The 23,393-nt window shown below is 48.1% G+C and overlaps 1 protein-coding gene across 1 annotated transcript in view; it reads right to left on the reverse strand.

Annotated features, from left to right (window-relative positions):
* Positions 1-622: 622 nt before the first annotated feature.
* NTN4 (netrin 4) overlaps positions 623-23,393 on the reverse strand; it is a 45,762-nt gene continuing 22,991 nt past the window's right edge. The window contains exons 3-9 of the mRNA XM_075151492.1: positions 17,834-17,960; positions 16,361-16,549; positions 9,902-10,118; positions 9,072-9,184; positions 7,842-7,910; positions 5,839-6,009; positions 623-2,359 (exon numbers count right to left, since the gene is read on the reverse strand). Of these exons, the coding sequence (XP_075007593.1) occupies positions 2,223-2,359; positions 5,839-6,009; positions 7,842-7,910; positions 9,072-9,184; positions 9,902-10,118; positions 16,361-16,549; positions 17,834-17,960 (1,023 nt within the window). The 3' untranslated portion in view covers positions 623-2,222. The remainder of the gene's footprint in view (positions 2,360-5,838; positions 6,010-7,841; positions 7,911-9,071; positions 9,185-9,901; positions 10,119-16,360; positions 16,550-17,833; positions 17,961-23,393) is intronic.

The raw sequence follows: 23,393 nt of genomic DNA on the forward strand, positions 1-23,393 counted from the left end.
CTCCAAGTGTAGCCACAGGAGGAGTCTTTCCCTGCCCTCTCCTCCAGCTGCCGGGGAGATGGGTGCTGCTGCAGCGCGGTGCCCGGGCAGTCACTGATTAACCGCCCACCCGGGGAGGTGCTGCCCACGCTGCGGGTTACGCCTCGACCCCCTGGCTGCTCATTTCTGATGCTTGACTTCACTCTGCGGTGTTTTTATAGACCTTTTGCCACAGTGCTTGTTTCCCATCGCCTTTTTTTTCCCTTTACAGTTTCAAATGTTTCAAATGTAGGGAGTGAGCCTGACTTCTGCCATCCCGGCTTGCTTCTTATTGGTAACTCCTCTGCAGCTCAGCCATCAGGCCTGTGTGGATGCAAGGATCTGGCCAGCTTTGAAAATATTTAGGTACAATTCCCCCTTCTTTTGAGAAGAGCTTATAAGCCTCCCAAAATAGAGGTGAAATGGGATTTCTGTGAGCCATCCATGCTACTTGGCTTTTTACCATATGCTGAATATTATCCCCCAGAGAGGAAAATATCCTCCATGGCAGCTTCTCCCTACCCAGCTCCATCTTCGCTGTGCTCTCTAGTGCAGTCACGAAGACTGCATTGCCTGTGGTATAAGCAGTAACAGGAGATGAAGATGTTGAAATCATATTATATTTATTACATACATGAGATATAAAAACAAATTACCAAAATAGTATCATTTTTTTTTGTGAGTCCACAGGACCTTGAAAGAAAAATACATACGTAAAGCGGATTGGTAGACTCGTGACTTTTCTGGTGTTGTATGTCTTTCTTTTCTTTCCCCTCACACTCATGAACAAAATATACTCTATGCAATGTGGTTTAAAGATGCTTTACAGAAAAGATATATTTTAGTGCTGAAAATTGCAGTAAACTGTTCTATATTCCATACTGGTGTTAATGAGGAAGTATAATGGCCATATATATTGCAAACAATAACACAGAAGAAAACAAATAAAATGTTCAGTTTTAAATACTAACATAAAAATAAAATAAACTCCAGGCCCACCATGAATCACTGGGTTGTGATATGCGAATGCGAGTCCTTTCCGTTCTCCGCATCCACTCCTTTTCCTGCAGGCCGAGTTTTTCTCCTCTGGCAATTGCATTTTTTGTCTCAAAGTCTCTTCTTCTCACGCTGCTTGTGAAGTCTCGCTGGAGTCCTGCCCACGGGGTCCAAGTGCTGGTCTGAAGCTGGGACTTCAGTGCAAATACTTTATCTTTCAGATTGTATCCTCAGATACTCTGAGTGGCCAGTGCCAGGCTGGCCGTTCCCTTTATACCGTTAACGCCATCCAACTGGGGGGGTCTTCAGGAGTGCTTCTGTTTCAAGGTGTTTTTTTCACGTGCCTTCAACCTCTTCTTTCCCCAACACAATTAGACTTCCCGCACCGTGAAGTGGCAGGTAGTAAAGTGCTTTATACAATGAAATATTTACACTAGGACTAGGTTTATTTTTTAACACTTCAAGGACAAAAGCTCAGAGACACTGCACCCTGCGGAGCTGGCTCTTCTCTGCAGGCGTGCAGGGTGGAGAGCCGGCCTCTGCCTCGTGCCGCTCTTGTGCCAAGGCAGAGGGATTTGATTCACTCCGGCAGCTCCATCCTCACCAGCGCCGGCAGAGAACGTAGCCCCCGAAACCTTTAGCGGGGTGAGCAGGTTAAAAGCACACGGGGCCCTATTCTTTTTGATGGGTGCCGTGTCCCAACCCAAGGGGGTGTTTCCAAAGAGCAGTCGTCGGTGCCATGCCTGCCTGCCGCTGTGGCTGTCGCCTTCCCCACAGCATCCTCTGGGAGCCTCTGGAAGTCACTCAGGATCCATGCTGGCGACACTGGCAGTGGTGTTTTACTTCTCAGCTGTAGCTCGTGGGCACGCTTTCCCTCTCTAGGGTGGCAATTTAGTCTGGGGCGATCTGTGGCTTCAAAGGAGTTGCTCCAACATCGCACTGGAGCGAGACAAGCGTCCGCCCTTCCTTTTGTTTCCCTCAACGTAACGATGAACTGGGCTCAGGTGAGCCCCTGGCAAGGAAGCTACAGGCGAGTGAACGAACATTGGCCAGGAAGGGTTAAATGAGACAGCGCCTACAACTCTGAACACCTCGCTACACGTTTTGGCACTATTTTCTTACATTCCAGTTTTCATCCTAGAGGTCTTCTCTCTGTGAAGGCTGTTGCATTTTGTGCATAGAGAAACGCCCTAGGCGGTCGCGCACCTCTAGTTGCAGTCTCTTTTCAAAATCTCCAGGACCTTTCTTCCGAGAGCCGACTTCCACTGATGGACAAAACTTTTCATGTTGACGATGAGTCTGCCCGTTCGGACATCCTCGTGTCCTGCCACGAGGTACTCCAAGCCTGCAAACCAGCAAAGCGGTCAGGGACTGCACAGCACTATGCTTAAGAGGCCTAGTGATGCTGCAAAGTCAGCCTGGATATCTAGTCCCATGTAAAAAAGCACTTATAGGAAATATTTATACATACTGATTCTCTCACATACCTGTATATCTATACCTCTATCTATATCTATGGAAAAATGACCCCTGTGGCGCATCTGTCAATGAGATGCAGTATACGAATTTTGATTTTGTTAGCTTCTAAATATAAATGGAAGCTGAACTCTGGGGGCTGCACTACAAGTTTTTATACCTCATTTGGGAACTGCTGTTACCTTCATTTGGCAGCCACCTGCCTCACCCCTTCCTGAATATACCTGGGCCTGGAAATCGGTCGGTTCAGCACATTCCAGCAATAACAGCACAGGATGGCCCACTGCTGGTGTCTTGCTCAAAACGGCCGGTGCCCCCTTGCAGGCAAAGGCACGCTGGACCCTGCCAAAAAGCAATACTAGATTTGCCAGCGCAAGCACCCCAGAAGAGCCTGAGGGGGTGGCAGTCACGCTGAAAAGAGCTGCATTAACTTCTGCCTCCGCCAGATGTTTTAGAAACATGGCAGCAGCATCTGGCGAAGCCTCGCCTGGTGCCCAGAAGGTGCCAAAAAGGGCTGGAGCGCAGTCCCGTAGCATCCCACCGCAAGGCTTGTCCCAGGCACCGGGGTCCGTGCCTGGCTTTCTGAGCACGACTCAAAGAGCGCTTGGAGCCAGGCGATAACTGCCAAGCGGGGGGACAAGGCAAAGCCTTTGGCTTGAATTAGCTAAAGAAACACTGCCACAGATCCCAACAGCCTAAATGGGCCACAAACGTGCCATAAACCAGGATAACAAGGAGGATCATTCCTCCTGGGAAGAGCTCCGTGCCCGAGCCAGCATCCTGCTGCAACACGCTTGGTGTATAGCAAAGACGAGACCCCGACTATACCCCCTCCTCCTCACACTGGTCTGGGGAGCACCACGTTGCCGTACGAGCTAGCCTGGGGGAGATGGGTCTCCACCAGTGCTCTTGGTCGCCCCACTCTGGCCTGGCCACAGCAGGGAGTCTGCTCATGTTTTCTTGGGTTTTCATTTTGCAGTTCAGAATAAAGAGAGAGTGTACCCTAGCTAAAGGTCAAGCATGTTTTTCTTTAATTCAATACAATTTGTTATCTACTTCATCTGAGTTTTTGGGCACACACATCCTCTCTTCTACCAAGTAAACACAGGGTATGTGTATGGCAGTATCACCCTTTGCAAGACATTCGTTTTGGCCATGTCAAGCCTGCTGTTATAAACATCACTCTTCAAGGGCTCCTAAATCTATCTCCCCTGAGAGAGAAATGTGGCATGTACCCTCAGAGAGCAGGCAAATATTGCTGTGGTTGCTGATTCAGTAGGGCTTTCTAGATTTTCAACCGGACGTTACAGAAGTGTAAAAATAAAAGGAATTAAATGACTGAGATGCCGCAAACCAGGACTTGAGGCTGTGAGTTTTGCCCTGCGTTGCTGGCAGGCAGCTCTCTGCTTATTTGTGTCTGTACTTGGCAGAGCCGAGGAGGGGAAGGGCTCCTGTTCCCTTGCGGACAGCTGAGACCTTTAAACCTTTCAGCTCAGTGTCCCCCGAGAAGCCCAGCCTGCCTCTGTGGGTGCGTGCACAGGGGAAGGTGTGCAAGGGTAGTGAATATCCTCTCGTAGGAACTTAAGCAGATTTATCATCTAAAAACAGCCCACGGAGATTTGATAAATGCTTGGAGTTTCCACTATAGCTATATGCCAGGAAATTGTTTTATATCAGCTTGGCTTTTTATCCATCTGTTGCTGGTTTATTCATCTAAAGGTCATAAGCTCTTACTTTGAGAGAAGGTTAAATCTGCTGATATAGTATTGCTGACCATCCAGAAATTAATGTGGTAGCTAAAGAAAATAATGAAATTTTAAAAAACATTTGAGGTCCCTTTTTTCCCACTTTTAAATGATTGAATCTTAAAGATGCGCTCCGTTGATGTTTTCAAGTTTCCTGTTAGGACCAAACTTCCAACTTCTTTCCAAAACGAAAGCTGAGATTAATTTATACTCAAGGGACTCCAGCAGCTGCATTTCAAGAAAACACCAAGCTTTGCAGTGTAAATCATGAAAGCTGGCAAGAGGGTAACACCCGATGTGTCAGACGCCTGGATTGTCCCTAAAGACAACTGCACCTCCACCCTTCTGCTGATGTCCAAGTGATCTTCATTGATTCTGTGATTAATGCTGACTTTTCCTCTGCTGGGGAAAATCAGTGAAGCTCCTCTGAAGCTAGTGGAGTTGCAAAGCTGCGTGTCAGGTGCGGGGCTGCCCCGCACGATCAGTGTCTGACAGCTTCCACGGCATTCCTCCAGGTTCATATTAAGGCTTTCTTGCTTGCATTTGCATTGCATATGGAAAAATAAAACACCTGTATCTATTTAGTTATAGATTTATGGTGTTTTACCAATATCCAAAGTCTTACTGTGCTTAAACAGCAAAGTCCTGCCTAACGCTGCTGATTCACCCGACCCTTCCACCTGACAAGACTTCCTGGCTACAGCTCGCCTTCAAAGCCGAAGACGGTCGCTCCAGTGGAGGCGAAAGAAGACTACAAACACCTCATCAATGAATAATGTTTCTGCGTGATCCAGCCTCGCAGACAGCCCTTTCCCCCCAAAGGAAGTTCCTAGTGCTGCACACGTAAGGGACGTCTCAGCACTGAAGTCGACATTTCAATCGGTGATTTCCAAGTGATGTGTGTGCCTTGCGGAAAGAAAACCCTTTATCTGAATTAGTTGGTAACTGTTGGTTTATCTCGGAGTTGTAAAGAAAGGTGTGTCAGCTGAAGCTTAGTTTTGCTCTGTTGAAGAAAACCCTGAGTCTGCATCTCCTCGTCCGTACCGGAGACTGTTTAGCCACCACTGGTTATACTCCATTTCAGTAAAAGAAGATGAGAAAAAACTGTGAAGCCAAAGCTGCCCTCTCACTGCGTAAGAGAATCTCTTCCAAACCTTGTAGATGCAAATTAGTGTTACTTTCAAAGAGACATCTTCCCTTGAGTTTAGATTAAAACTTCAGTACACTGTCATGGCTCAAATTAGATTTAAATGTGTTTTTATGGATTCAAATTAGCATTAGTTTTGAAAAGATATGTCATGTAGTCATGGCGTGATACGCACCTCCTCCCTCTGGGAACAGACCAAGACTGGTAAAGCTGGAAGATTGTTATTATGCTTCATAAAGAGAAACTTATGTTTGAAAGTCTATAGAATGAACCAAGTTTTTCTCTACAAAATTCAAATTTGATGGAGATTGCTGTTGGAATCCAAATGATGTAACAGCCAATAATTTAATCAACACTGGGCTGCAACCTCAGCTCATTGGCATGAGGGGACAGAGGGGTGGGAATGAAATCTGTGTAAACGTGGTGGGGACGTACTGCTCAGGGAGTCAAACCTACCGGGATTGAGGATGGGACAAGTGCAGCCTCTGTTAGTCCAGGATTCAGGGTAGAGCGTCCTCTTGCCCCGGAGGATCTTCAGCTTTGTAGATTTCAAGACTTTCTTGATCTTCACATTGACTTCTGCATGGGAGCCTTTGTCATGAGCCGACAAGATCTTTGTCTTGATCACTGGGAAAATACGAATTCAAAACCAGGAATATATAAACTATTTACAGTGCGCTCTTTTTGTTTTGGTCTAATGCCGGTGTCTGGGTGAAGCAGTGAGGACAATTACTTCATTACAGTGGATTAGCCCGATGCTCCTTGCTGGGGAGCCCAGGGTCAGCGCAGCTGCCGGGGGAGCGCGTACGTCCCCATACCCGTGGGCAGGAACGCTGCCGTGGGCAGGAACGCTGCCGGTTGGTTTGGCCAAGGCCCCTGGACCTGCCACGTGGGCAGCGGGAGAGGTCCAATGACCTGATTTTCAAAACTTGGGCCCCAATTTCTCCCGGAGCTCAGCAAAGACTTTGGCTTCCTTAGCACTTTTGGAAATCAAGTAGAAAGCCTTGCTTTTAAGGATGGACCTGGAGGCTTTACCGGCCTCGGCCTGGGCAGGCCAGGCAGCAGGCAGGGGCGTGAGGGGCTGCCCCCATCCCACCCTGGCGAGCAGTCCTGCTGCCCGTCCTCCCACTTTGCAGAACTGCCAAATCCAAATATAGTGGCGGAGACTGAGACGTTGGTGGGACTGAGGCAAATCATGGAGTATTTTGAGCTCACAGATACCCACAGGCACACCCCCACCGCCTGGTATCCCACCTGCTGAGCCCCGGTGCGGTGGAGGCTCAGGGCTCAGGTCCCACGCGGGAGCCTCCTCCCGACTGTGCTGATGCCTACACTGGTAGGCATCACCATATGGTGGTGCTTTATTCGGCGCTGCACGTCAGGAAGCCCAGGGAAACCTCTCCTCCTACAGTATGGCCTCCTGAAGCTCTTGATGAGCCCCATAATTCATCTGTCTCTCCAGTTTAGCTGACACCTTTGCATGTTGAGAAACGAAAGGGTGGGAAGCCTGAGTGCACTTTAGATAAGATTTATAAACTTGGGATTTTTGTGACTTTTTTTTTTTTATTTCTTATCTTTTGCAAGATTAAACACGGTCACTATCGCAGCCAGGGAGCAAAGCAAAGCAGAATCAGATTTTTTCCCAATATCACTAAGCCAGGGCTATATTTCAACAGCTGGCGGCCCCTTGAACCTCCCTTTGTGGCTTGCTCCGCAGCCTGCAGAAGTAGGGGTTATCTCTCTGTGCATTTTCAACTTCAGTGCGAGGCGAAACAGGTGCAGGAGACCCCTGGAAGACTGTGAAGGAAGGGAGTGCCACACCGAGCGTTCCTTGCTCTGCTGTGGTATGAAGGAGGCGGTTCACTGGCACACACAGGAGAGGTCTTGGGAAACAATGTGCCTCCTCTCATTCATTTAAATCCAATAGACACATAGACAATATACATCACCCCATTGCAACAGCTGAACTTTGTTGACAGGGGGAAGCTTCCAGTAGCTGCCGGAGCCATTTTCTCCATGTATGGCTTGTGTGGTGATCACTGTCCCTCCTTACATTCAGTGTAATTCAGATTTAGTGATTTCTAGACCGTTCTTGGGGCACCTGGTCTACAGACAGAGTTTTAGAGACCCATTTTTGGTAACAAAAAGTGCTTTCCAGTCTGTCTTGGATCTAGACTACCTCTTAGGGGCCCTTCCAGCTCTTGTCCTCCCATGACTTCGGCACAAGAGTATTTTGGTAGCAAGAGAGGTGGGTAACAGAGCAAGACGATTCACCCACCTTGACTTGGCACCATGATATCTATACATTTTGGAAAGGTCAAAGATCTGCCCCCAGACTAAGTAGCCCATGGGTTTGCAGGGACGGAGCCATGCACACAGCAGCACCTCTCACGCTTTACATTCTTGCACTGCCTTGCAGCACCTCCCTTTGCGCCCCTGCCACCTCACCCGAAACTCACCGTAGGTGTACTTCATCCCGCAGAAGACCTTGGGATTCCCTAAAACTTGCTCTTTACATTCGCATTTACCTGGGGAAAGAGAAGGAAGCAAACGGCTGTGGATTGTACTTAAAAGACAGAAGCCTTTGCGGACAGAGTCTGGGACCTGCCAGAAGTTTTCATGTGGTCCACAAGCCCTGTGCAAAAAAAAGCCCTATTTTCAGATCCAGGCTGAATATACAATCTTAGTCCAAGGGCAATTATTCCTTGTTTACAATTTGAAGAGAAGGGAAACAAAGGCCTTATTATTTTGCCTCGGGATGCAAATAACACGCATGTCTTTCCCCACAGTATTTTCCACACTGTAATGTACCAAACAAAATTTTAACAGGAAATGTTGCAGAGGTTAAGGCAGATTAATGACTTCCGTGATCTTAGAACAAAGAATAACATGATATACTTATTTACGTTTAAAATGAAGTTGCCCAGACAAATGATGGAGCTTTCCCCTCAATTAACTCAATTATTGTATCTTCGAGATTTTATCATGCTGCTTTCTGAAAATGGAGGAAATGACGCTTGCCTGCTTGCATGCAGCGACTGCAAGGAAGGATGGCTTGATGCTGCGCCGCGGGGACAAACTGCCTTGCAGCAACCTCATGCAGCACCCACCTCCTCCAGACCGGGGGGGAAATAACTTCCCCAGCTGAAACCGTAGCTGAAATGCTAGGCAACCTCGAATCACATCATAAGATGCAATGGATGCCAAAATTGTTGTGGGCATCGGGGAAATAAATTTTTATTTGGAAATTTCCAATTCCCTGCCCATGAAGTGGTAAAACCCACCCTCTAAATAATGTTGCTGGTTTGTCCAACATGTAGTAGCTCTAGTGAATACAAAGACACATTTGAAACACGATGGACAAAATAAAAAGAGTTTTCAGCCTTGAAATTCAGAGCTGGGGCTACAAATTCAGGCAGGCAACTCTTGCCTCACTGACAGCTAAATGTGGGGTGCAGGTTTTCAGCGTGGAACATCTGCCTAAAGGGTTTGCACATCCTCACATTGATGGGATGAGGAGCCGTAAGGCTCCTCCAGCTCGTCGAGGGGAAGGACAGGACATTAACGGGGGAACATCCATCCCCTCCTGCAACTACCAGGGCGCTAATTACAAGCCAGTGCAGAAGACTGTATCTGCGCTGGCTGCTGGCAGGAGGGGCAGGGAAACACGTGCGAAGCCGCCATCCTACCGGAGTGCCGGAGCGCCGAGAAGCCCTGCTCGTCCTCCCAGCCCCAGGCGGGCTTGCTCTCGTTGAGCACCGCCTGGAAAGGAGGCACTTCGTGGTGCCAGGTCACGTCCGAGCTGTTGGGGGGAAAGGGAAATGGTCAGCCTTCCTCCTGGAACCGGCAGAAAGCAGGGCCACTACCAACCTGTCCTCCTGGCGCAACGTGACTGCACATCTTGGTGGCATTAAACGCAAGGGGCAGTTTTGGAAAGTGAACAGGTTGAGTTTTGTCAGAGTGGGTCATGAATCCATTTTGGGTTTAAAATGCGTTATAGGGACTTATATGCTATAAATATGCCCAGTGTGGTAAAAAAAAGCAACATATAAGATCCAGAGAGTGGGGTATTATTAAAATGTGCTGTCTTCTAAAAGTCAGAGCCTGACTCTAAGTCCAACGCAGTCAATGCAAGTTGAGTTGCAACAGAACAATATTAACCCTTTGGACTCCTCTCGCTCAGATCTCCCCGAAGCTCACATTTTGCTCATGAAGAGGAAGCAACGGTGAAGGTTATGGAAAACACTCCATGAATTAACACCAGCACCGAGAGCCAGTAATCCAACCTTGCTGGTGCTTTGCCATGGTGTGCCAGGCACCCAGATGAACTGCAGCCTCAGCTCCTGCTCCATTCCCAATTCCTGACCATACCAAACCCCAAATATTTTATATAATGGCTATTTTTCAGACTGCGTGCCATGCATAAAGCGGGTTGCAGCAGTGCCTTCCCTGGGATGGAGATCACAGGGGGATTGCTGAGGCTGGGGGCAGGAGTGGTGGCCAGGACCCCCCAACTCACCTGCTGCTGCGGCAGTCACCGGTGCGGGGGTCGCAGCTGCGGGCGCAGTCGCAGGGGCGGCAGCCATAGGCACCGAAGCCCCAGTAGCCAGGGAGGCAGTGGTCGCAGCGGGGCCCTGCCACGCCGGGCTTGCAGGGGCAGTCGCCCGTGCTGGGGTCGCAGAAGGTGCTGGGGCCCAGGGGGAGGGCGGCCGATCCCAGGGGGTGGCAGGAGCAGGCTGCGGGGGACACCGGGGGGGAAGAGAGAGCATCTGTGAGTGCAAAAGCTCTGCGGGACAAAGGCATGGGAGACACCTGCGAAACCACCACTCTGCCTAGGGACAATAATGTTTCTGGGCTTTTTTTTCCTCTCGCCCGCATAAATCTGACCCGAATCTCCCTTTAGAAACCATATGACTTTAACTTTTGTGAGGTATCTTAATTAGTCAATCTACCCTGGTTTTGCGTTCTGTTTTGCCAAACAGGCCTTTATTACTTTCCTCATAGTATCTGGACTCCAGTCCAGTCAAGTAACCGGGGATTGTGCCTGGCTCACAATGATGTTTAAGCAGCTGTGGGTGCTTCATTGCAAAAATGAATCAGAGTGCAATTGCTTTCTAAAGTAATAACAACTGTCTTGCATCCAGGAGGTTAAAAAAAACCCTCAGAATGGTCATTTTAATTCAACTGGAGGCTGAGCAAAAAGTACCCCTCTGTCTCTGTCTGATTTTCTTTTAAAGCTATAATTTCAAAACATTAAAAAAAAAGAATGAGGACACCGATGGCTCAGAAATATGCTTTTGCATATACTTTGGGACAGGGGTTTGCAGAGTGGATGTCAGAAGCGCCAGCTGCTCTTTTTTCCTCCCCTACAACCCCCTGCAGCAGAACGATGCACTGGAAGCGTACTGGGACGCACTGGGAGAAACGGCCATTCTCACAAATCAGAAAGGATGCCCTAAAATAGGTGAAGTGAAATTCTACTTCTTAGGATTTTTCTTTTGCATAAACATAATTTGTGTCTGTTGCAAGACTACAATCTTTTTCTCCCAAAAGATGTTAATCTTTTCAAAGATCAGAAATACAATTATCAAAAGTGTGAGCCAAACCGCTGACATTTGGCCTGGCCAGCAGGCAACGCGGTGCCCCGCAGGACCAGGAGCTGGGTGACTCGTGCTCTCCTTCCCTCAGGGTTTGGTTCTCCGACCAGGACATGTTACGGTCAGCCTTGTGCATTATGGCAAAAAAATCCCTGCTGAAAGACTTTTGTCTAAAACTCCATTTACATAAAAATTAGATTTCCTGAGAAAATTTCGTTTGGAGGGAAAATTTTCACCAAATTCTAATACGAATATTTTTATTTTGCAACTGTGAAGGCAATAAAGCAGAAAAGCCACTGCATGCAACAGAATCTTTCTTTCTCTTAAAATACTTACTGCTGCACACATATATTTAATTTTGCTCTGACAACATTTTTGTGGTTTCAGGGATTTGACATACCTGGAGTGTCGTTTCAAAATATTAAAGGATAGATTAATATTGGCAGTTAACTTAGAGGCGACTACGATTCCAAAATCTTTGCCAAAGTAATCCCCAAATTTTCCCCACCCTTTCCATTCCCAAACAAATATAATTATATAAAATTAAAAGATTAGAAAGCCTCTCCACAAACTGCATAACTAGCTGCAGGCAGTGAACTCCGGTACCTTTAATAGCATAGTTTTCAACAGCGCTCACCGAGACTCGCATACCTTTCCCCTGAAGTCTGTGAAGTGTTTTATACCTGACACATGTAGCCAAATGCTCTCTTTTTCTACTAGATGTGGTGGGTATTTCTGGCATTCCTCAGCCCCTTCAGGGGAAATATCAAGCACTTAAAGCTCTTCTATTCTCCTGCAGTCTGTGAGCCAAACCCACTGCTCAGAGAGAGATTTGGTCCTGTTTCGGTTGGGTTTCAGCTGAGTTTTACGCCCAGCCCTATCGGGGTTGGAGCTTTTTATGTTTTAGACAATGCTTTCACACAATTTTTTTTCCTAATGGAAAATATAATAGCAATGGCAACACCATGGTGAGGCAAGAATATTAAATTTACAAAGGCTGTTATGAAAAATACAGCAGCAAGCTCACAGGCAATTAAAATGGCAATTAAAAATGAGGATGTAGTTGGCTATACTTTTTAATAAAAGCTGCAAAGACATGTGTTGTTGGTCATTTCTACAAGTGCTGCGCACCCACCTCCATGAGCCCCGTCCCTCCTGGCTGCTCCCCTACGAGCTACCAGGGTGCCGACCTGCTTTCCATCGGCGGCCAGCGAATTGAAGCCTTTTCGTCTTGCATCTTGGGTGGAGGCCCAAGATGACACTAAGTATGTTAATCTGGATGCTTTGGGTGGCAAACTTACAACACGGTACACGTTTGCGATCTGCTGCAGTGGGGACGTGCTGAGCAATGCAGAGACATAAAGCGCAGCCCATCACTACGCACCGAGCACAGAAATGAGACTCTAGAGCTCAAATGTGAGCATGTTGTACCAACTTTGAAAGAAATGCATGAAAACAGGACCAAGTGCTGCCATACTATGGCAACAGCAGGAAGAAAAGGACTGCAGGACTGATTATACAACATTTGGTAGCTGCAGGTACTGCTCCCTCCTGGGCTGCTGCGCTGTGTATTGGGTTTAGACCCTGTTTTCCTCCTTCCACTCAATCTGCACTTCACTGTAGCACAGGTAGTAGGAGACCCACATCTAGGAAGGTGAGAGGAGCAGCTGAGCAGCAGATAAAGCAGCTACAGACAGTGCTGGATGGCACTTCGTGGTGGATACACGGGTGCAGAGCGTGAGACTCTCAGTGCGAGGCTCTGGGACAGTGCCTGTCTCATGTGCTGTGGCCACCCCACCAGGGAGGCTGGGGGTTTCCACGGCCAAGGGAGCTCCAGTGAGAGAAGGGCTGGCTGGGCACCACTAGCCTGGCACCAAGGGAAACCTTCCACAAGCTTGATCTTCTTGCTTTCCTTTCGATTTGTAAGCAGCATCGTTAAATTGCCAATTTACCAACCTGTACTACATAGCAATATTTTGCACGTGACTTCCACGTGCATATGAATTAACAGCTGCCTGTCCCAGCATCACACATGCTGATTGGGATCAAAACCCAGTGAGCAGGACTCCAGCGGAGCTGGATTTCCCCACCCTGGATTGGTGATACTGTTGTGGTTTCTTCAGCTGCCAGCTAACCTTTGGAAATGACAAATATTTACCCTCAAAAACCTACAGTTGAAAAGCAAAAATAAACTCTGCAATTATAAAACCCGATTTATTGTCTGCAATTATACTGTAGCTGAGGCTTAAAAATTCATGAGGGATGTAAAGAAAAGGACCGATAGGTATGGCGGGGGGAAAGAGTCATCAGATTGCTGTTTTAAATGACAGAACGTCTCGTTTTATCGGCTACACACCTACTCCTGAGCAAATATTATATACACTCTTTGCCTACAAGAGTCTTTAAAGTATCCTTAAAGATTATGGCTTAACAACACCTTTATTTACTTTGACCTTGGTATTTTTAAATTTTCAATGCTACCCCGCGGTTGAGCAATAACGGTGCCTTGAGCCAGAAACAAGCAGGCAACGCCGTGGCCTTCCCAGAAAGAGTAACAGGGCACCACGCACGTCCCTTGTTATTGCAGACCATGGCACGGTCCTTGGAAATGTGCCAGGCATAGGCTGTAATCGGTCTTATATAATTTAATTTAATAGTCATTAGTCATTTGCTATGGCCCTGCAGGCTGCTGGGCTTCCCCGTGAGATGCCAAGTCCCCGGGCGCGGGGAGCAGCCCTGGCAGCAGGAGACCAGAGAGGGGTCTTAGGGAGGAGAGTGTTTGTGAGGGTTTGAAAAGCCCAGAGAGAAATCATCTGTATGTTTGTGTCAATAGGGTCTCTGAAAGGAAAGCATTCAGATAATCCCGACATTTTTGTGGAACCCAGTTTATGCCGGGAAAGTTGTCTCCCTGACTTGAGTACTCCATGCTCTGTAATTCAAAAAAGAAAAGAGCAACAAAGTAGATGTACTTAATGCAGAAGGTAAATAAAGGTAGACTTTTTCTCACTGTACTCAAGGCTATCTTACAGTTCTTATCAAATATATGCTACTTTTGGCTTTTAAATACCAGAGTTCATGAATACATAGTGGTCCATAAAGAGGCTGGATTGTTGCATAAAGAGTAACAGAAACAAATTTATAGTCTTTATGTGAGGCACACTTTTTTGGGGGGGAAAAATGTGGAAAGTGGAATGCCATGGGCCAGTGATTTAGAGATGAATGCAAAAAGCCAAGAAGAGCAAGCACTGGCATATGTCAACAAAAATACCCATTAATCATCTCATCTCCACAGCTTCCTCCTCCCTGGAAGGGCTGGGAGAAACTTTTTAATCGAGACTCCTGGGAGTTGGATAACATATAGCTAATGACGTGATGTAATGCCTGACTTCATTAGCGCTGGTCTAACTTGCACACAGGCACACGCTCACTGTTGGCAGCCTCCCCTTCGAGACGTGGCCGTTTTGCAGCAATACGTCCCGAGACCTGTGTTTCCATCTGGTTTTGCAAGGAAGGAAGCTCCGTGCTGGCCAGCCCAGGAGCTGCCATTGGCACCTCTCGGATTCTCCAAACAGCCACAGGTTTTGGACTGGGCGTTTTGGCACCAGGAAAACCCTATGATGGGTCCCTTGTGAAACTCCATCTCCTCAATAGGCTGCATGAGACGTCACAGGAGATGGTGGCCGCTCCTACCACCTCCAAGGTGAAGGGCATTATTTTTAGGTGTCAGTAATCTCACTCAAATCAGTGCCAAAGCTTGGCTTGGCTTCAATGGCCTCAGAAAAGTGCATGCTCTTCCCTGATGAGAGCTGGCATGTAAAGAGCATCAGGAATTACAGTCCCAGCGAAGGTAGCACAACCCCAGTAAACGCACATTTTGGAGCTTGAGGGTCCCATACAGAATTTATTTCAGTCTTCCGTCTTGCGTTATCTACCAGGAGTCAATTAATCCAATTGTGGTTTTTTTTAATCAGCGAGGCTAAATCCATGACTTAGGAAAAAACCCGCAAAAGCCCCTGCTTTGGGTCTAAGTGCAAGATTTAAGCCTTTTTTTTTACTAATGAGAATCCAAAACAAAAGCTTGTTGCCTAAGTTCTGGCAATAAGTACAGAGGGAAAGTATCTGATGTTTCAGAGAAGGAGACTTGGAACTTGGATGTACACAAGTAGGTAAAGGAACTTTAAAAAGTCATTAAATTCACTGTTGAAAAAACCAAATTTGTGTACATACTACAGCAGTGAAATAATTATTTACAAAAGTAACGGAGAACTGTGGTCAATTCTGTTTTCATAAAGAGAATTAGGGTTGTAAAAAAGGCAGTTCAGCTGTTGCTTCTCCTCCTTGCAACTAGTGAAAGGTGGAGAGGAGGAGGACTTCTGTGACAGGCTGGTGGGGCTGCCAGGAGTCTCAGGAGGATGAGGCGCAGCGAGGAGTGGGACGAAAGCAGTTGTTCCCCACCCGACCCCGCAGACGAAAGTGAAACCGCACACACCCTCCCAGCCCAGGGTGCAGCTCCCCACCCCAGAAGGGTTTCTCTTCCTTTAAATGCAGGTACTTCTCCTTTGGAGGAGAGAGATGTGCTCGTGTCCCCTCAAATGACACAAGCAGGGTGTCAATCGGATTTTTTTCTGCCACCCATGAAGGTCCTCTTGCAGGTTTGGGTCAGTGAGGAGAAATCTGGTGAAGCCTGTGGGTGGCTGTAGGCACAGAGCAGAGAGCATGGCTGCACCCTATATTTAGCTGACCAGTGTAATGTGCTCAATGTGGTTTGGGGATCCGGAGTCCCCCACGGTGAGTCACCATCCTCACAGTGGTCCCTGGGGAGTGTGGTTTTGGATCACTGCTTTTGCTTGGGAAATATTTAATTCTACATCTGGCCAAGTCATTGCCTTTGGCCTGGCCTCCTCGGTGTCACACCCTCTGGAATATCACTTAACTCGTGTTCCCGTATCTCCCTCCATACCCACCTGCTGCTGCTGCGAACACGCGCTGGTGGGCGATGCTATTTATCAGCTGCACCCCTGTTGACTGAGGCACCCCGCTTCTGGGGTTGTGGGAATCACCAAACAAGGAGAACATGTAAACATGATGCAGCTTTTGCTCTCCAAAAATAGCAGGAGAAAGTCAATGAATCATCTCTCTTCCCCGGCCCCCAAGCTACAGGGATCCTCAGGATAGATTTGTCAACAGCATCCGCAGGCTTTCGCCCTGCAAACTGCGCCATTGCTTTTTGCAAACAGCATCAATAAGGGAATTCAAAGAACCTCAGTCTGTCACCGAAGCAAGAAGATTGCTCCAAGGAGTAGCAGGAAGATATCTCACCTTTCCTTTGACACCCTCCCACTTAACAGAAACGTTTTACTTGTAAAAGGTGGCTGACTTACGTTTGCAGGCGTCCGGGGCAGAGAAGGGCTTCCTGAGGTCCCGGTAGAAGCCCGGCTTGCAGCGCTGGCAGTGCTGCCCTTCCGTGTTGTGCTGACAGTTGTCACAGACGCCGCCGCTGCGATTGCCCGATGCCAGCCACGCATCCATGTCAAAATGACAAGTGTCGGCATGCCCATTACACTTGCACGCTGAGACAAAGCCAAAGGGAACAGAAAGACTCATTAAGGCAGTGAAAGATGTTGATTTATAGAAAAGAGACACAAAAACCCAAATCACATTTTGGAATGGGAGACCTGACCCATGAACCCGTTATTCATTCAAATGCATGAAGTATCATCACATTTTCATCCACGCTTTGCAACTTCTAGAGGTGACATTTAAGAAAAAATAATTTCTTTAACTCTTTTATTTCCAGTACAGTTTTCCCAGTACAAGGACAGCAACGTGGTCAGGCCGGCGCAGGGAGACCTCCCATATTCACTGTTCCTGCTGGCGCTGAATCCTTCCCTCCCTGCTTTAGAAATCAGCAGTGCCCCGTACAGCATCTGCCACGCGGGTGCTGTCAGGATGCTCCTTGCAGGTGACGGAGGGAAAAGGCCGGTGGAGGGGAGGCGTCTGAGAGAGGGCCAACAACCCCCTTTCCCTGCGCTGGCAGTGGAGGAAGTCTGGATGCCCACACGCCTGGAGTCAGGGGCCAGGTGAGATCTGTTCCAACTCCCGCACACCAAATACAGCTGGTGGAAACAGGGGCTCACTGTGACTCCCTTGGGGAACATCCATACTGCAGCCAGGTGCGACCGCAGCCCACATCGGCAGGCTGATGTTGGCTTACGTGTTGATAGCATGGTAGTTGCAGCAGGACGGTGCTTAGCATGCCTGCAGACCTTCCCTCAGTGCCCTTCTGGCTAGACTGCCGCTGTTACCGAAGCAGATCACCTCGTGACCTCTGCGGTCCCCTGCGGCCTGCACTCGCCCCGAGCATCCCTCCCCAGCACCGCAGAAGTAATCCTCAAACCTCCCGGAGCCTGCAGCTCCTCCTGCCCCCAGCGCCCGGGGGGTGAGCAGAGCCCATGTCCAGCAGCAGAAGACCATACGTTTGTCAAAATGTGCGCCCATGGAGGGGACAATGCTGGGCCCCCATCACCTCCAATGCAGCCCGGCGGGCTGCAGTTTGCCTGCGACATGTCTCAAGGAGATGCGCTTGAGTCCCACAGAAAGGCCAGACCGACAGACAACATGGCCTCATGAGGATTTCCCAGCGAGGAGCTTTGCGAGCAGGGCCATCCCTACCATACAGACATGCGGTGGGCACTGGGCAGGAGCGTGGCATTGGCTCTGTGCTTGCGGAGCAAACACCTGCCCATCGCCCCAGTATCTGCTGCCTCTTGGAACCACAGGAGAAAGGTGCGCAAAGAGGAAATATTTTGCTTGGGCAGAGGCTCTGGAGACACGGTTCCCAGCTGGCTACTTACACTGACACTCTTTGGGGGCTCCAGTTTTGCCGTCGGCAGCCTGCCAAGGTTGGTCGTTGTAGAGCGGGGCACAGTGCTGGCAGTGGGACCCTGCTGTGTTGTGCTTGCACATGCATTTCCCATGGACCTGGTAGGGGAAAGAGAGTAAGGACCACGCACAGGAAAGCCCAAAGAGTCTCTGGGGCACAAGCAATGCCCAGGTACAGGAGATACCGCACCAGCTAGATGCTATTATATAGACTAGAAAGAGGGCTAGCATGATGTCTGTCTTGGTATCTTGAACTCGACAAATATTCTGCAGTTACATTTTCAATTAGATTAGTATTTGCAGATCTGCATGTCATGGTACTGTATAATCACACCTTTTTTTTTTGAGATATAAAAGGATCTTTAGCAGAGAGTTTCCAGCTGCAGCAGGATTTTCCAGGAGAGATTAAAAAAACCCAAGATCCAAAGCAGCCTTGGGACACACTGTAAAACCTTTATCTTTTTCTCCCTCCCAAAGACGAATACACCTTTGCAGCACTGCAGGAATAGCACTCGCAACCTCAGCACCCAGCTCTGTGTGCCCAGCCATCACCAACATAAATAAGTACGAGAAAAAAAGAAATTCAACCCCCTGAAACACAGATATCTATTCATCCTAGGCAGAGTTTTTGCCCCACAAAGGAAGAATCAGGGATAGCACAAAGACCGTGAGTGACTATACTTGGACATCTTCATGACAGATAGGTAATTTAACAGCTAGACAGCCTAGTGTAAGGGGGTAATTAGGTATGAAAAGCCAGCGTAGCATGCTCAGTGCCAGCTGCCCTGTCAGCCGCTGGCATTACTCACGCTGTTGTCAAACGCAAAGAAAACAGGACGTAGCCAGAGGGCAAGAGCAGCCCGGCAGCCCCTAGATGCAATGAAATCAAGCTCTGAAGCAGCAAGGCTCTGCTGGCAAGGCTGAAGGCCCTGCCGTTTACCGTGGAGCGTGGCGGGCAGCTACCTACCATAGCTATTTCGGTGGCTGCCTGTGCTTGCAGCTTTACTCTGCTCAATGTTTTGATTTTAAATACAGTTTTACTAAGAGCATTTCAGCTGCAAGTCTTTCCAGACGTCTGATGCATGGCCAGGCTCAAGGCACGGTCAGCATCCTGCGTTTGCTGAAACACCAGCTGAGCGGTGCCTCCCCCACCTTGGTGCCCCTTCCTTCACCAGTCGCGGGGAAAGTGATAAAGGAAGGCCATAAACTGAGTGTGGTTCAGCTTCTCCTGCTGCTCAGTAAGGAGCCAGAGACCCCTGCCAGCGCGGCCCCGTGCTCATGCCATAGGTTGGCCATAAAACCAACGGAGCTGGGGAGCTGCATCAGCCGCCGGCTGCTTTCGGCATCGGGAGCGATGCGGGGCAGTCGGGGTGCCGGTGATCCGGCCCGGAGCTGGGGCATGGCTTTAACTGCTACTGGAAAATGCTGCTTTCTACTCTGTTTAACTTGTGGTTTTACAAGTGTGCTGTTCCTAACTGTATGACTTGCTGCCGAGACCTGCCACAAAAAAGATTCCTGTGAAAAACCTGAACAGTAAACAGAACAGAAGAGGATCTTGAACATGTTCTAAACACCTCCTGCTTGTTACGTTGGTGCACACTCCCACACACTCCTGGCTAATGATGACTTTCTAATTTATTTATTTTTAATGAATAGATTTCAGCTGCTATCTCACAGGGGTCAGATGTAACCAGTACAAATAAAACTTCAAAACTGACCTTGAAAGTCCTTAAAAGACTTTTCAGCAGCAATGCAAATAGCAAAATCTTTCAAAAACTTTTCAAGTGATCCTTTCCTGTCTTATTAAAATGCCTGGATCATCAAAGCAGGAATAAGAAAAATACAGTACAGCAACTGGACTGCGTTAGCAATGGACAGATACAGACAGAGTCAGACAGAATGCGCAAGCATCTAGGCTAAAGCACAAATATTAAGATAACATCGCTTTCTGTGCTATTTTGGCCTCATCGCAGATATCAGTTGGTCTCACCGCAGATACTAGTTGGTCTGTCTGGCTTATCATATTCATATATGCTTAAATGTGTGCTAATGTTTGAAAAGAATGAGAAGCAAATATAGAAAAGAAACAAAACAAATTTACAGAGGGAATATTTAGTTCTCAAAGTGTGTCTTGTGTTTTCGTATTTTCATTTTTGCTACCACCTACAAAACGTTCTTCAAACTCCCAGATGCCTCGCTTTCCTAAATCAAATTTTCTCTCTCTCTTCTATATTTTTTAGGCAAAGTCCACACACAAACCAATGTTACAGAGCTACTTTACACACATTTAAAAGCATCCACCCACATGGAAACAGAAATTGGTTAAACTTGTATTAGTCGTGTGGTCATCTTCTGGTGGTTTTGATGGAGGCCTAACTCTTTGATGACATTTTTGGTAGGGGTTTCTTGCAAGCCCTTTGGCCATTGAGTGCTTAGCGCTAAACAGGCTGTAGTAGCCTGAACCACATCTGTGGACAGAGAAATCCTTCAGCTTGTTCCTCACCTCACCACCTCCTTGGCTCAGCTGTTAGGGTAGAGGGACCCACCAGATCCAGGATGTACGTGATCAGGAAGGGAAGGAGACCTGAGGGAGCCAGAGGGTGCCATGGTCAAAACCAGGTGGTCCCTGGTGCTTTGGTGATCATGGTGCTAAAGTAAGAAGGATGTGGGAGAAAACTTGCAAACAGGGATATGTCTCAGACACGGGGACTCTTGGGATTACTGCGGGGACGCGTGCTCCCCCTGCCTGTGCCCGCAGCCTGCAGCCTCACCCCTCAAATTCAGCTGCCCCCTTACCAAAGCCGCACAAAGAATCAGTGGAGACTTAATCAATCAGCCAGCGGCTGCCCAGCATTAATAATATACGACTCTGAAACTCGGCAGCAGCTAAGAAACCCTCAAAGGATTAAGCGTCCCAAGACACCAGCAGAGACCGAGGCAAAACTCCCTGCCGAGGAGCATTCACGGTCCCAATTTTCTGCATTTTCTGAAAGCCCAAGTACTGTACAATAGAGCATGCCGTGTTGCCAGAATAGGGGGAAGTGGGTGAAAATAAAACAGAAGAGGACGGGTATCCCAAGACCCTGATGTGCAGCCATTAATTTGGCACGCAGAGCTAGTAAGTAACTGCTGAATAGCTGTGCGCCAAACTTCTTAATCTGTATGTGAACTCTAAAGAAAGAGTTTTTTAAAACTTAGAAAACAATATCAAATCAAGCAAATCAAGCCAGCTGGTGTTTAGAGAGTCCCCGAGGCAGAGCAGGGCATGATGCTCCCCATATTGATCGCTTGTAAATGCATGATGCACCCAGGAGGGAAGGAAACGAATGGTCTGGCTGAAAAGATTAAATAATAACGGAATAGTGCGATTCCGACTTCTGCATAATGGCAAGCGCAGGACCAGCACAGAGGCCTGTAGGCGCGGGCTCCCCAGCCGACTCAGCAGAGCTGGAAACCTGCTCCTGGGGCCAGTGCTGAGCACCCGGCGGGTGCCTCCGCAGCCTGGGTCAGGAGGAGCCACGCATTCCCGGTCCTTATCGCAAGGGTGCTGCTTTGCAGTCTCCTTTCCTCCAGGGGTTATCACAACCAGATGCGTTAGCACCTTCATCAGATGCTCCCTCCCAAGCCCAGATCCCACCGTGGGTCCTGCACCCCCTCTGCAGGGGCTGCTCAGCTCGGCGTGGGCTGGGATGGCCATTCGGTGGCCAAGCCTGCCACGCCTCTTTGCAAACCCGTGTGCCACTGCTCGCCATGGGGCAAGGGACTTGTCATTTCAGCGGGACTCCTGTCTGGGTGAGCACCCCTGGGGGCACAGGACGTGATGGCCTGGCTGGCCCCGCTTCTGCATCAAATGCAGCCGCTCAGGCTCCGATCTTTGGGAGCAAGCTTTGGAAAAGCGTTCCCAATTCCCGCTGAGCCTTTACAGCGGTGCTACTCAAACAGGCTGCACCCCGAGAAAACTCTGCCTCTGCGAGGTCCCCCCGGGTCCCACGGTGGCCCTGACCCCTCTCAGCCAGGCAGAGCGGGGCACAGACTTGCTAATGAACAAGTTAAACAGCTAAATGGCCCACCTCAACCGAGCAAGGGGAGGGAAACGGGTTCTTTAATAACTTGTTTCTCAGTGTAACTGTTTAGTTAATACCTTTTTTCCCCTATTCCTTTTTTCCAGAAATTTAATGAAAAGACGGACCTAAGTGCTTCAAAAACCTTGCCTCAGGCTGATGTATTTATTCTCTCTCAATAGCATTACAACGATTACCCCCCAAAAGAGCTCTGCTTTAAACATCTCTCCATCCTAGCTTTATCCCATTGAAGAAAATATCTTTTTTCTTCTACATAATTCCAGCATGACAGAAAGGATTTTTATGCATTGGAAACAAGAAAAGAAGGTGAATATTAGCAAGCCCTTTCTTGCAGCCCATAGGCAGACAGGTTTTTTTTTTAGTTACAAAGAAATACTGTGACAGCTGAAAATAGGAGAAAGAAAGGACAAGAAGGGGTAATAGAAGGAAAAGAGAAGCGGCGGCAGGCAAAAACCAGCCATCAGACTGTCTACACCGGGCAAAATTAATGCCCCTAAGAGCTGTAGGAGGGCCAGATGCAAGACTGCGGATTCCCTGTAAATTCTCCATCGTGTCAGGGAGCGGTTGGGAGGTGGGGCTGAGAAACCAGCCCGGCAGCTCTGCTGGGACCCAAAGTAGAGCAGGGAAATGATGTACCCAACCTCCGGGATTTCTCTAGCATCTCAGCACCTTTCTGAAGGCAGAATGTGACCCCCATGCATGGACAAGGGAAAGAGGACATTTTTTCCTCCCTTTTCATTCACCTCGATTTACATTTAACTGTAAGGCGTACCCACTTGGGTCATTCTGGAGCATCGCTAAGTACACAAACACAATTCCCAGTACGTCTCACCGCTTTAAGCATTCACACGGCTCTTGACTCATTTAAGCGGCAAAGCCTTCTCATACCATTTTTCATTTTGTCATGAGGTCTTTACATCCCAGTTCACTTTCACACTGTTTCCCTTCTTAGCTCGACAGCCCCGTCGCAACGTCAGTCATTAGAGGGCACAATGCAAACAGTGTTACAAAAGTTGACTTCTGTAAGATAAACGAGCGACTGATTTCTCTATACAAAGACAGTTGCTAAGGCATGCTTCCTTCCAGAGCCTTTTGTTGCTGAATTATAACCTTCCAGCGCTTCCTTTCAGATTGCAAATACATGGGTTTTTTTCTTTAGTCGAGTCTTATAAAATACTTTCCTCCCTATTTATCATCTTCCAAAATGTTGGGCAGTGAGAAAGAAATACTGCATTGAGGGAAAAATGCTTTCAGTCACCTGTTATGAATTGATTTATATTGCAAGAACTCACCCACTATATAGAGTCCAACACAAATGCACAGTAAAAGAAAATCAATGTCCCAAAGACCTGATAGTCTAAATAGGCTAAATAGCTGGGAGGGGCAACTACTTTTAATAGAGTTTCTTTCTTGGAACTGCTAAAATTGTATTTTCTCTTTTTCTTTTTTT

This window comes from Calonectris borealis, chromosome 1 (assembly GCF_964195595.1).
Source record: "Calonectris borealis chromosome 1, bCalBor7.hap1.2, whole genome shotgun sequence".
In the NCBI taxonomy this organism is placed as follows: Eukaryota; Metazoa; Chordata; class Aves; order Procellariiformes; family Procellariidae; genus Calonectris; species Calonectris borealis.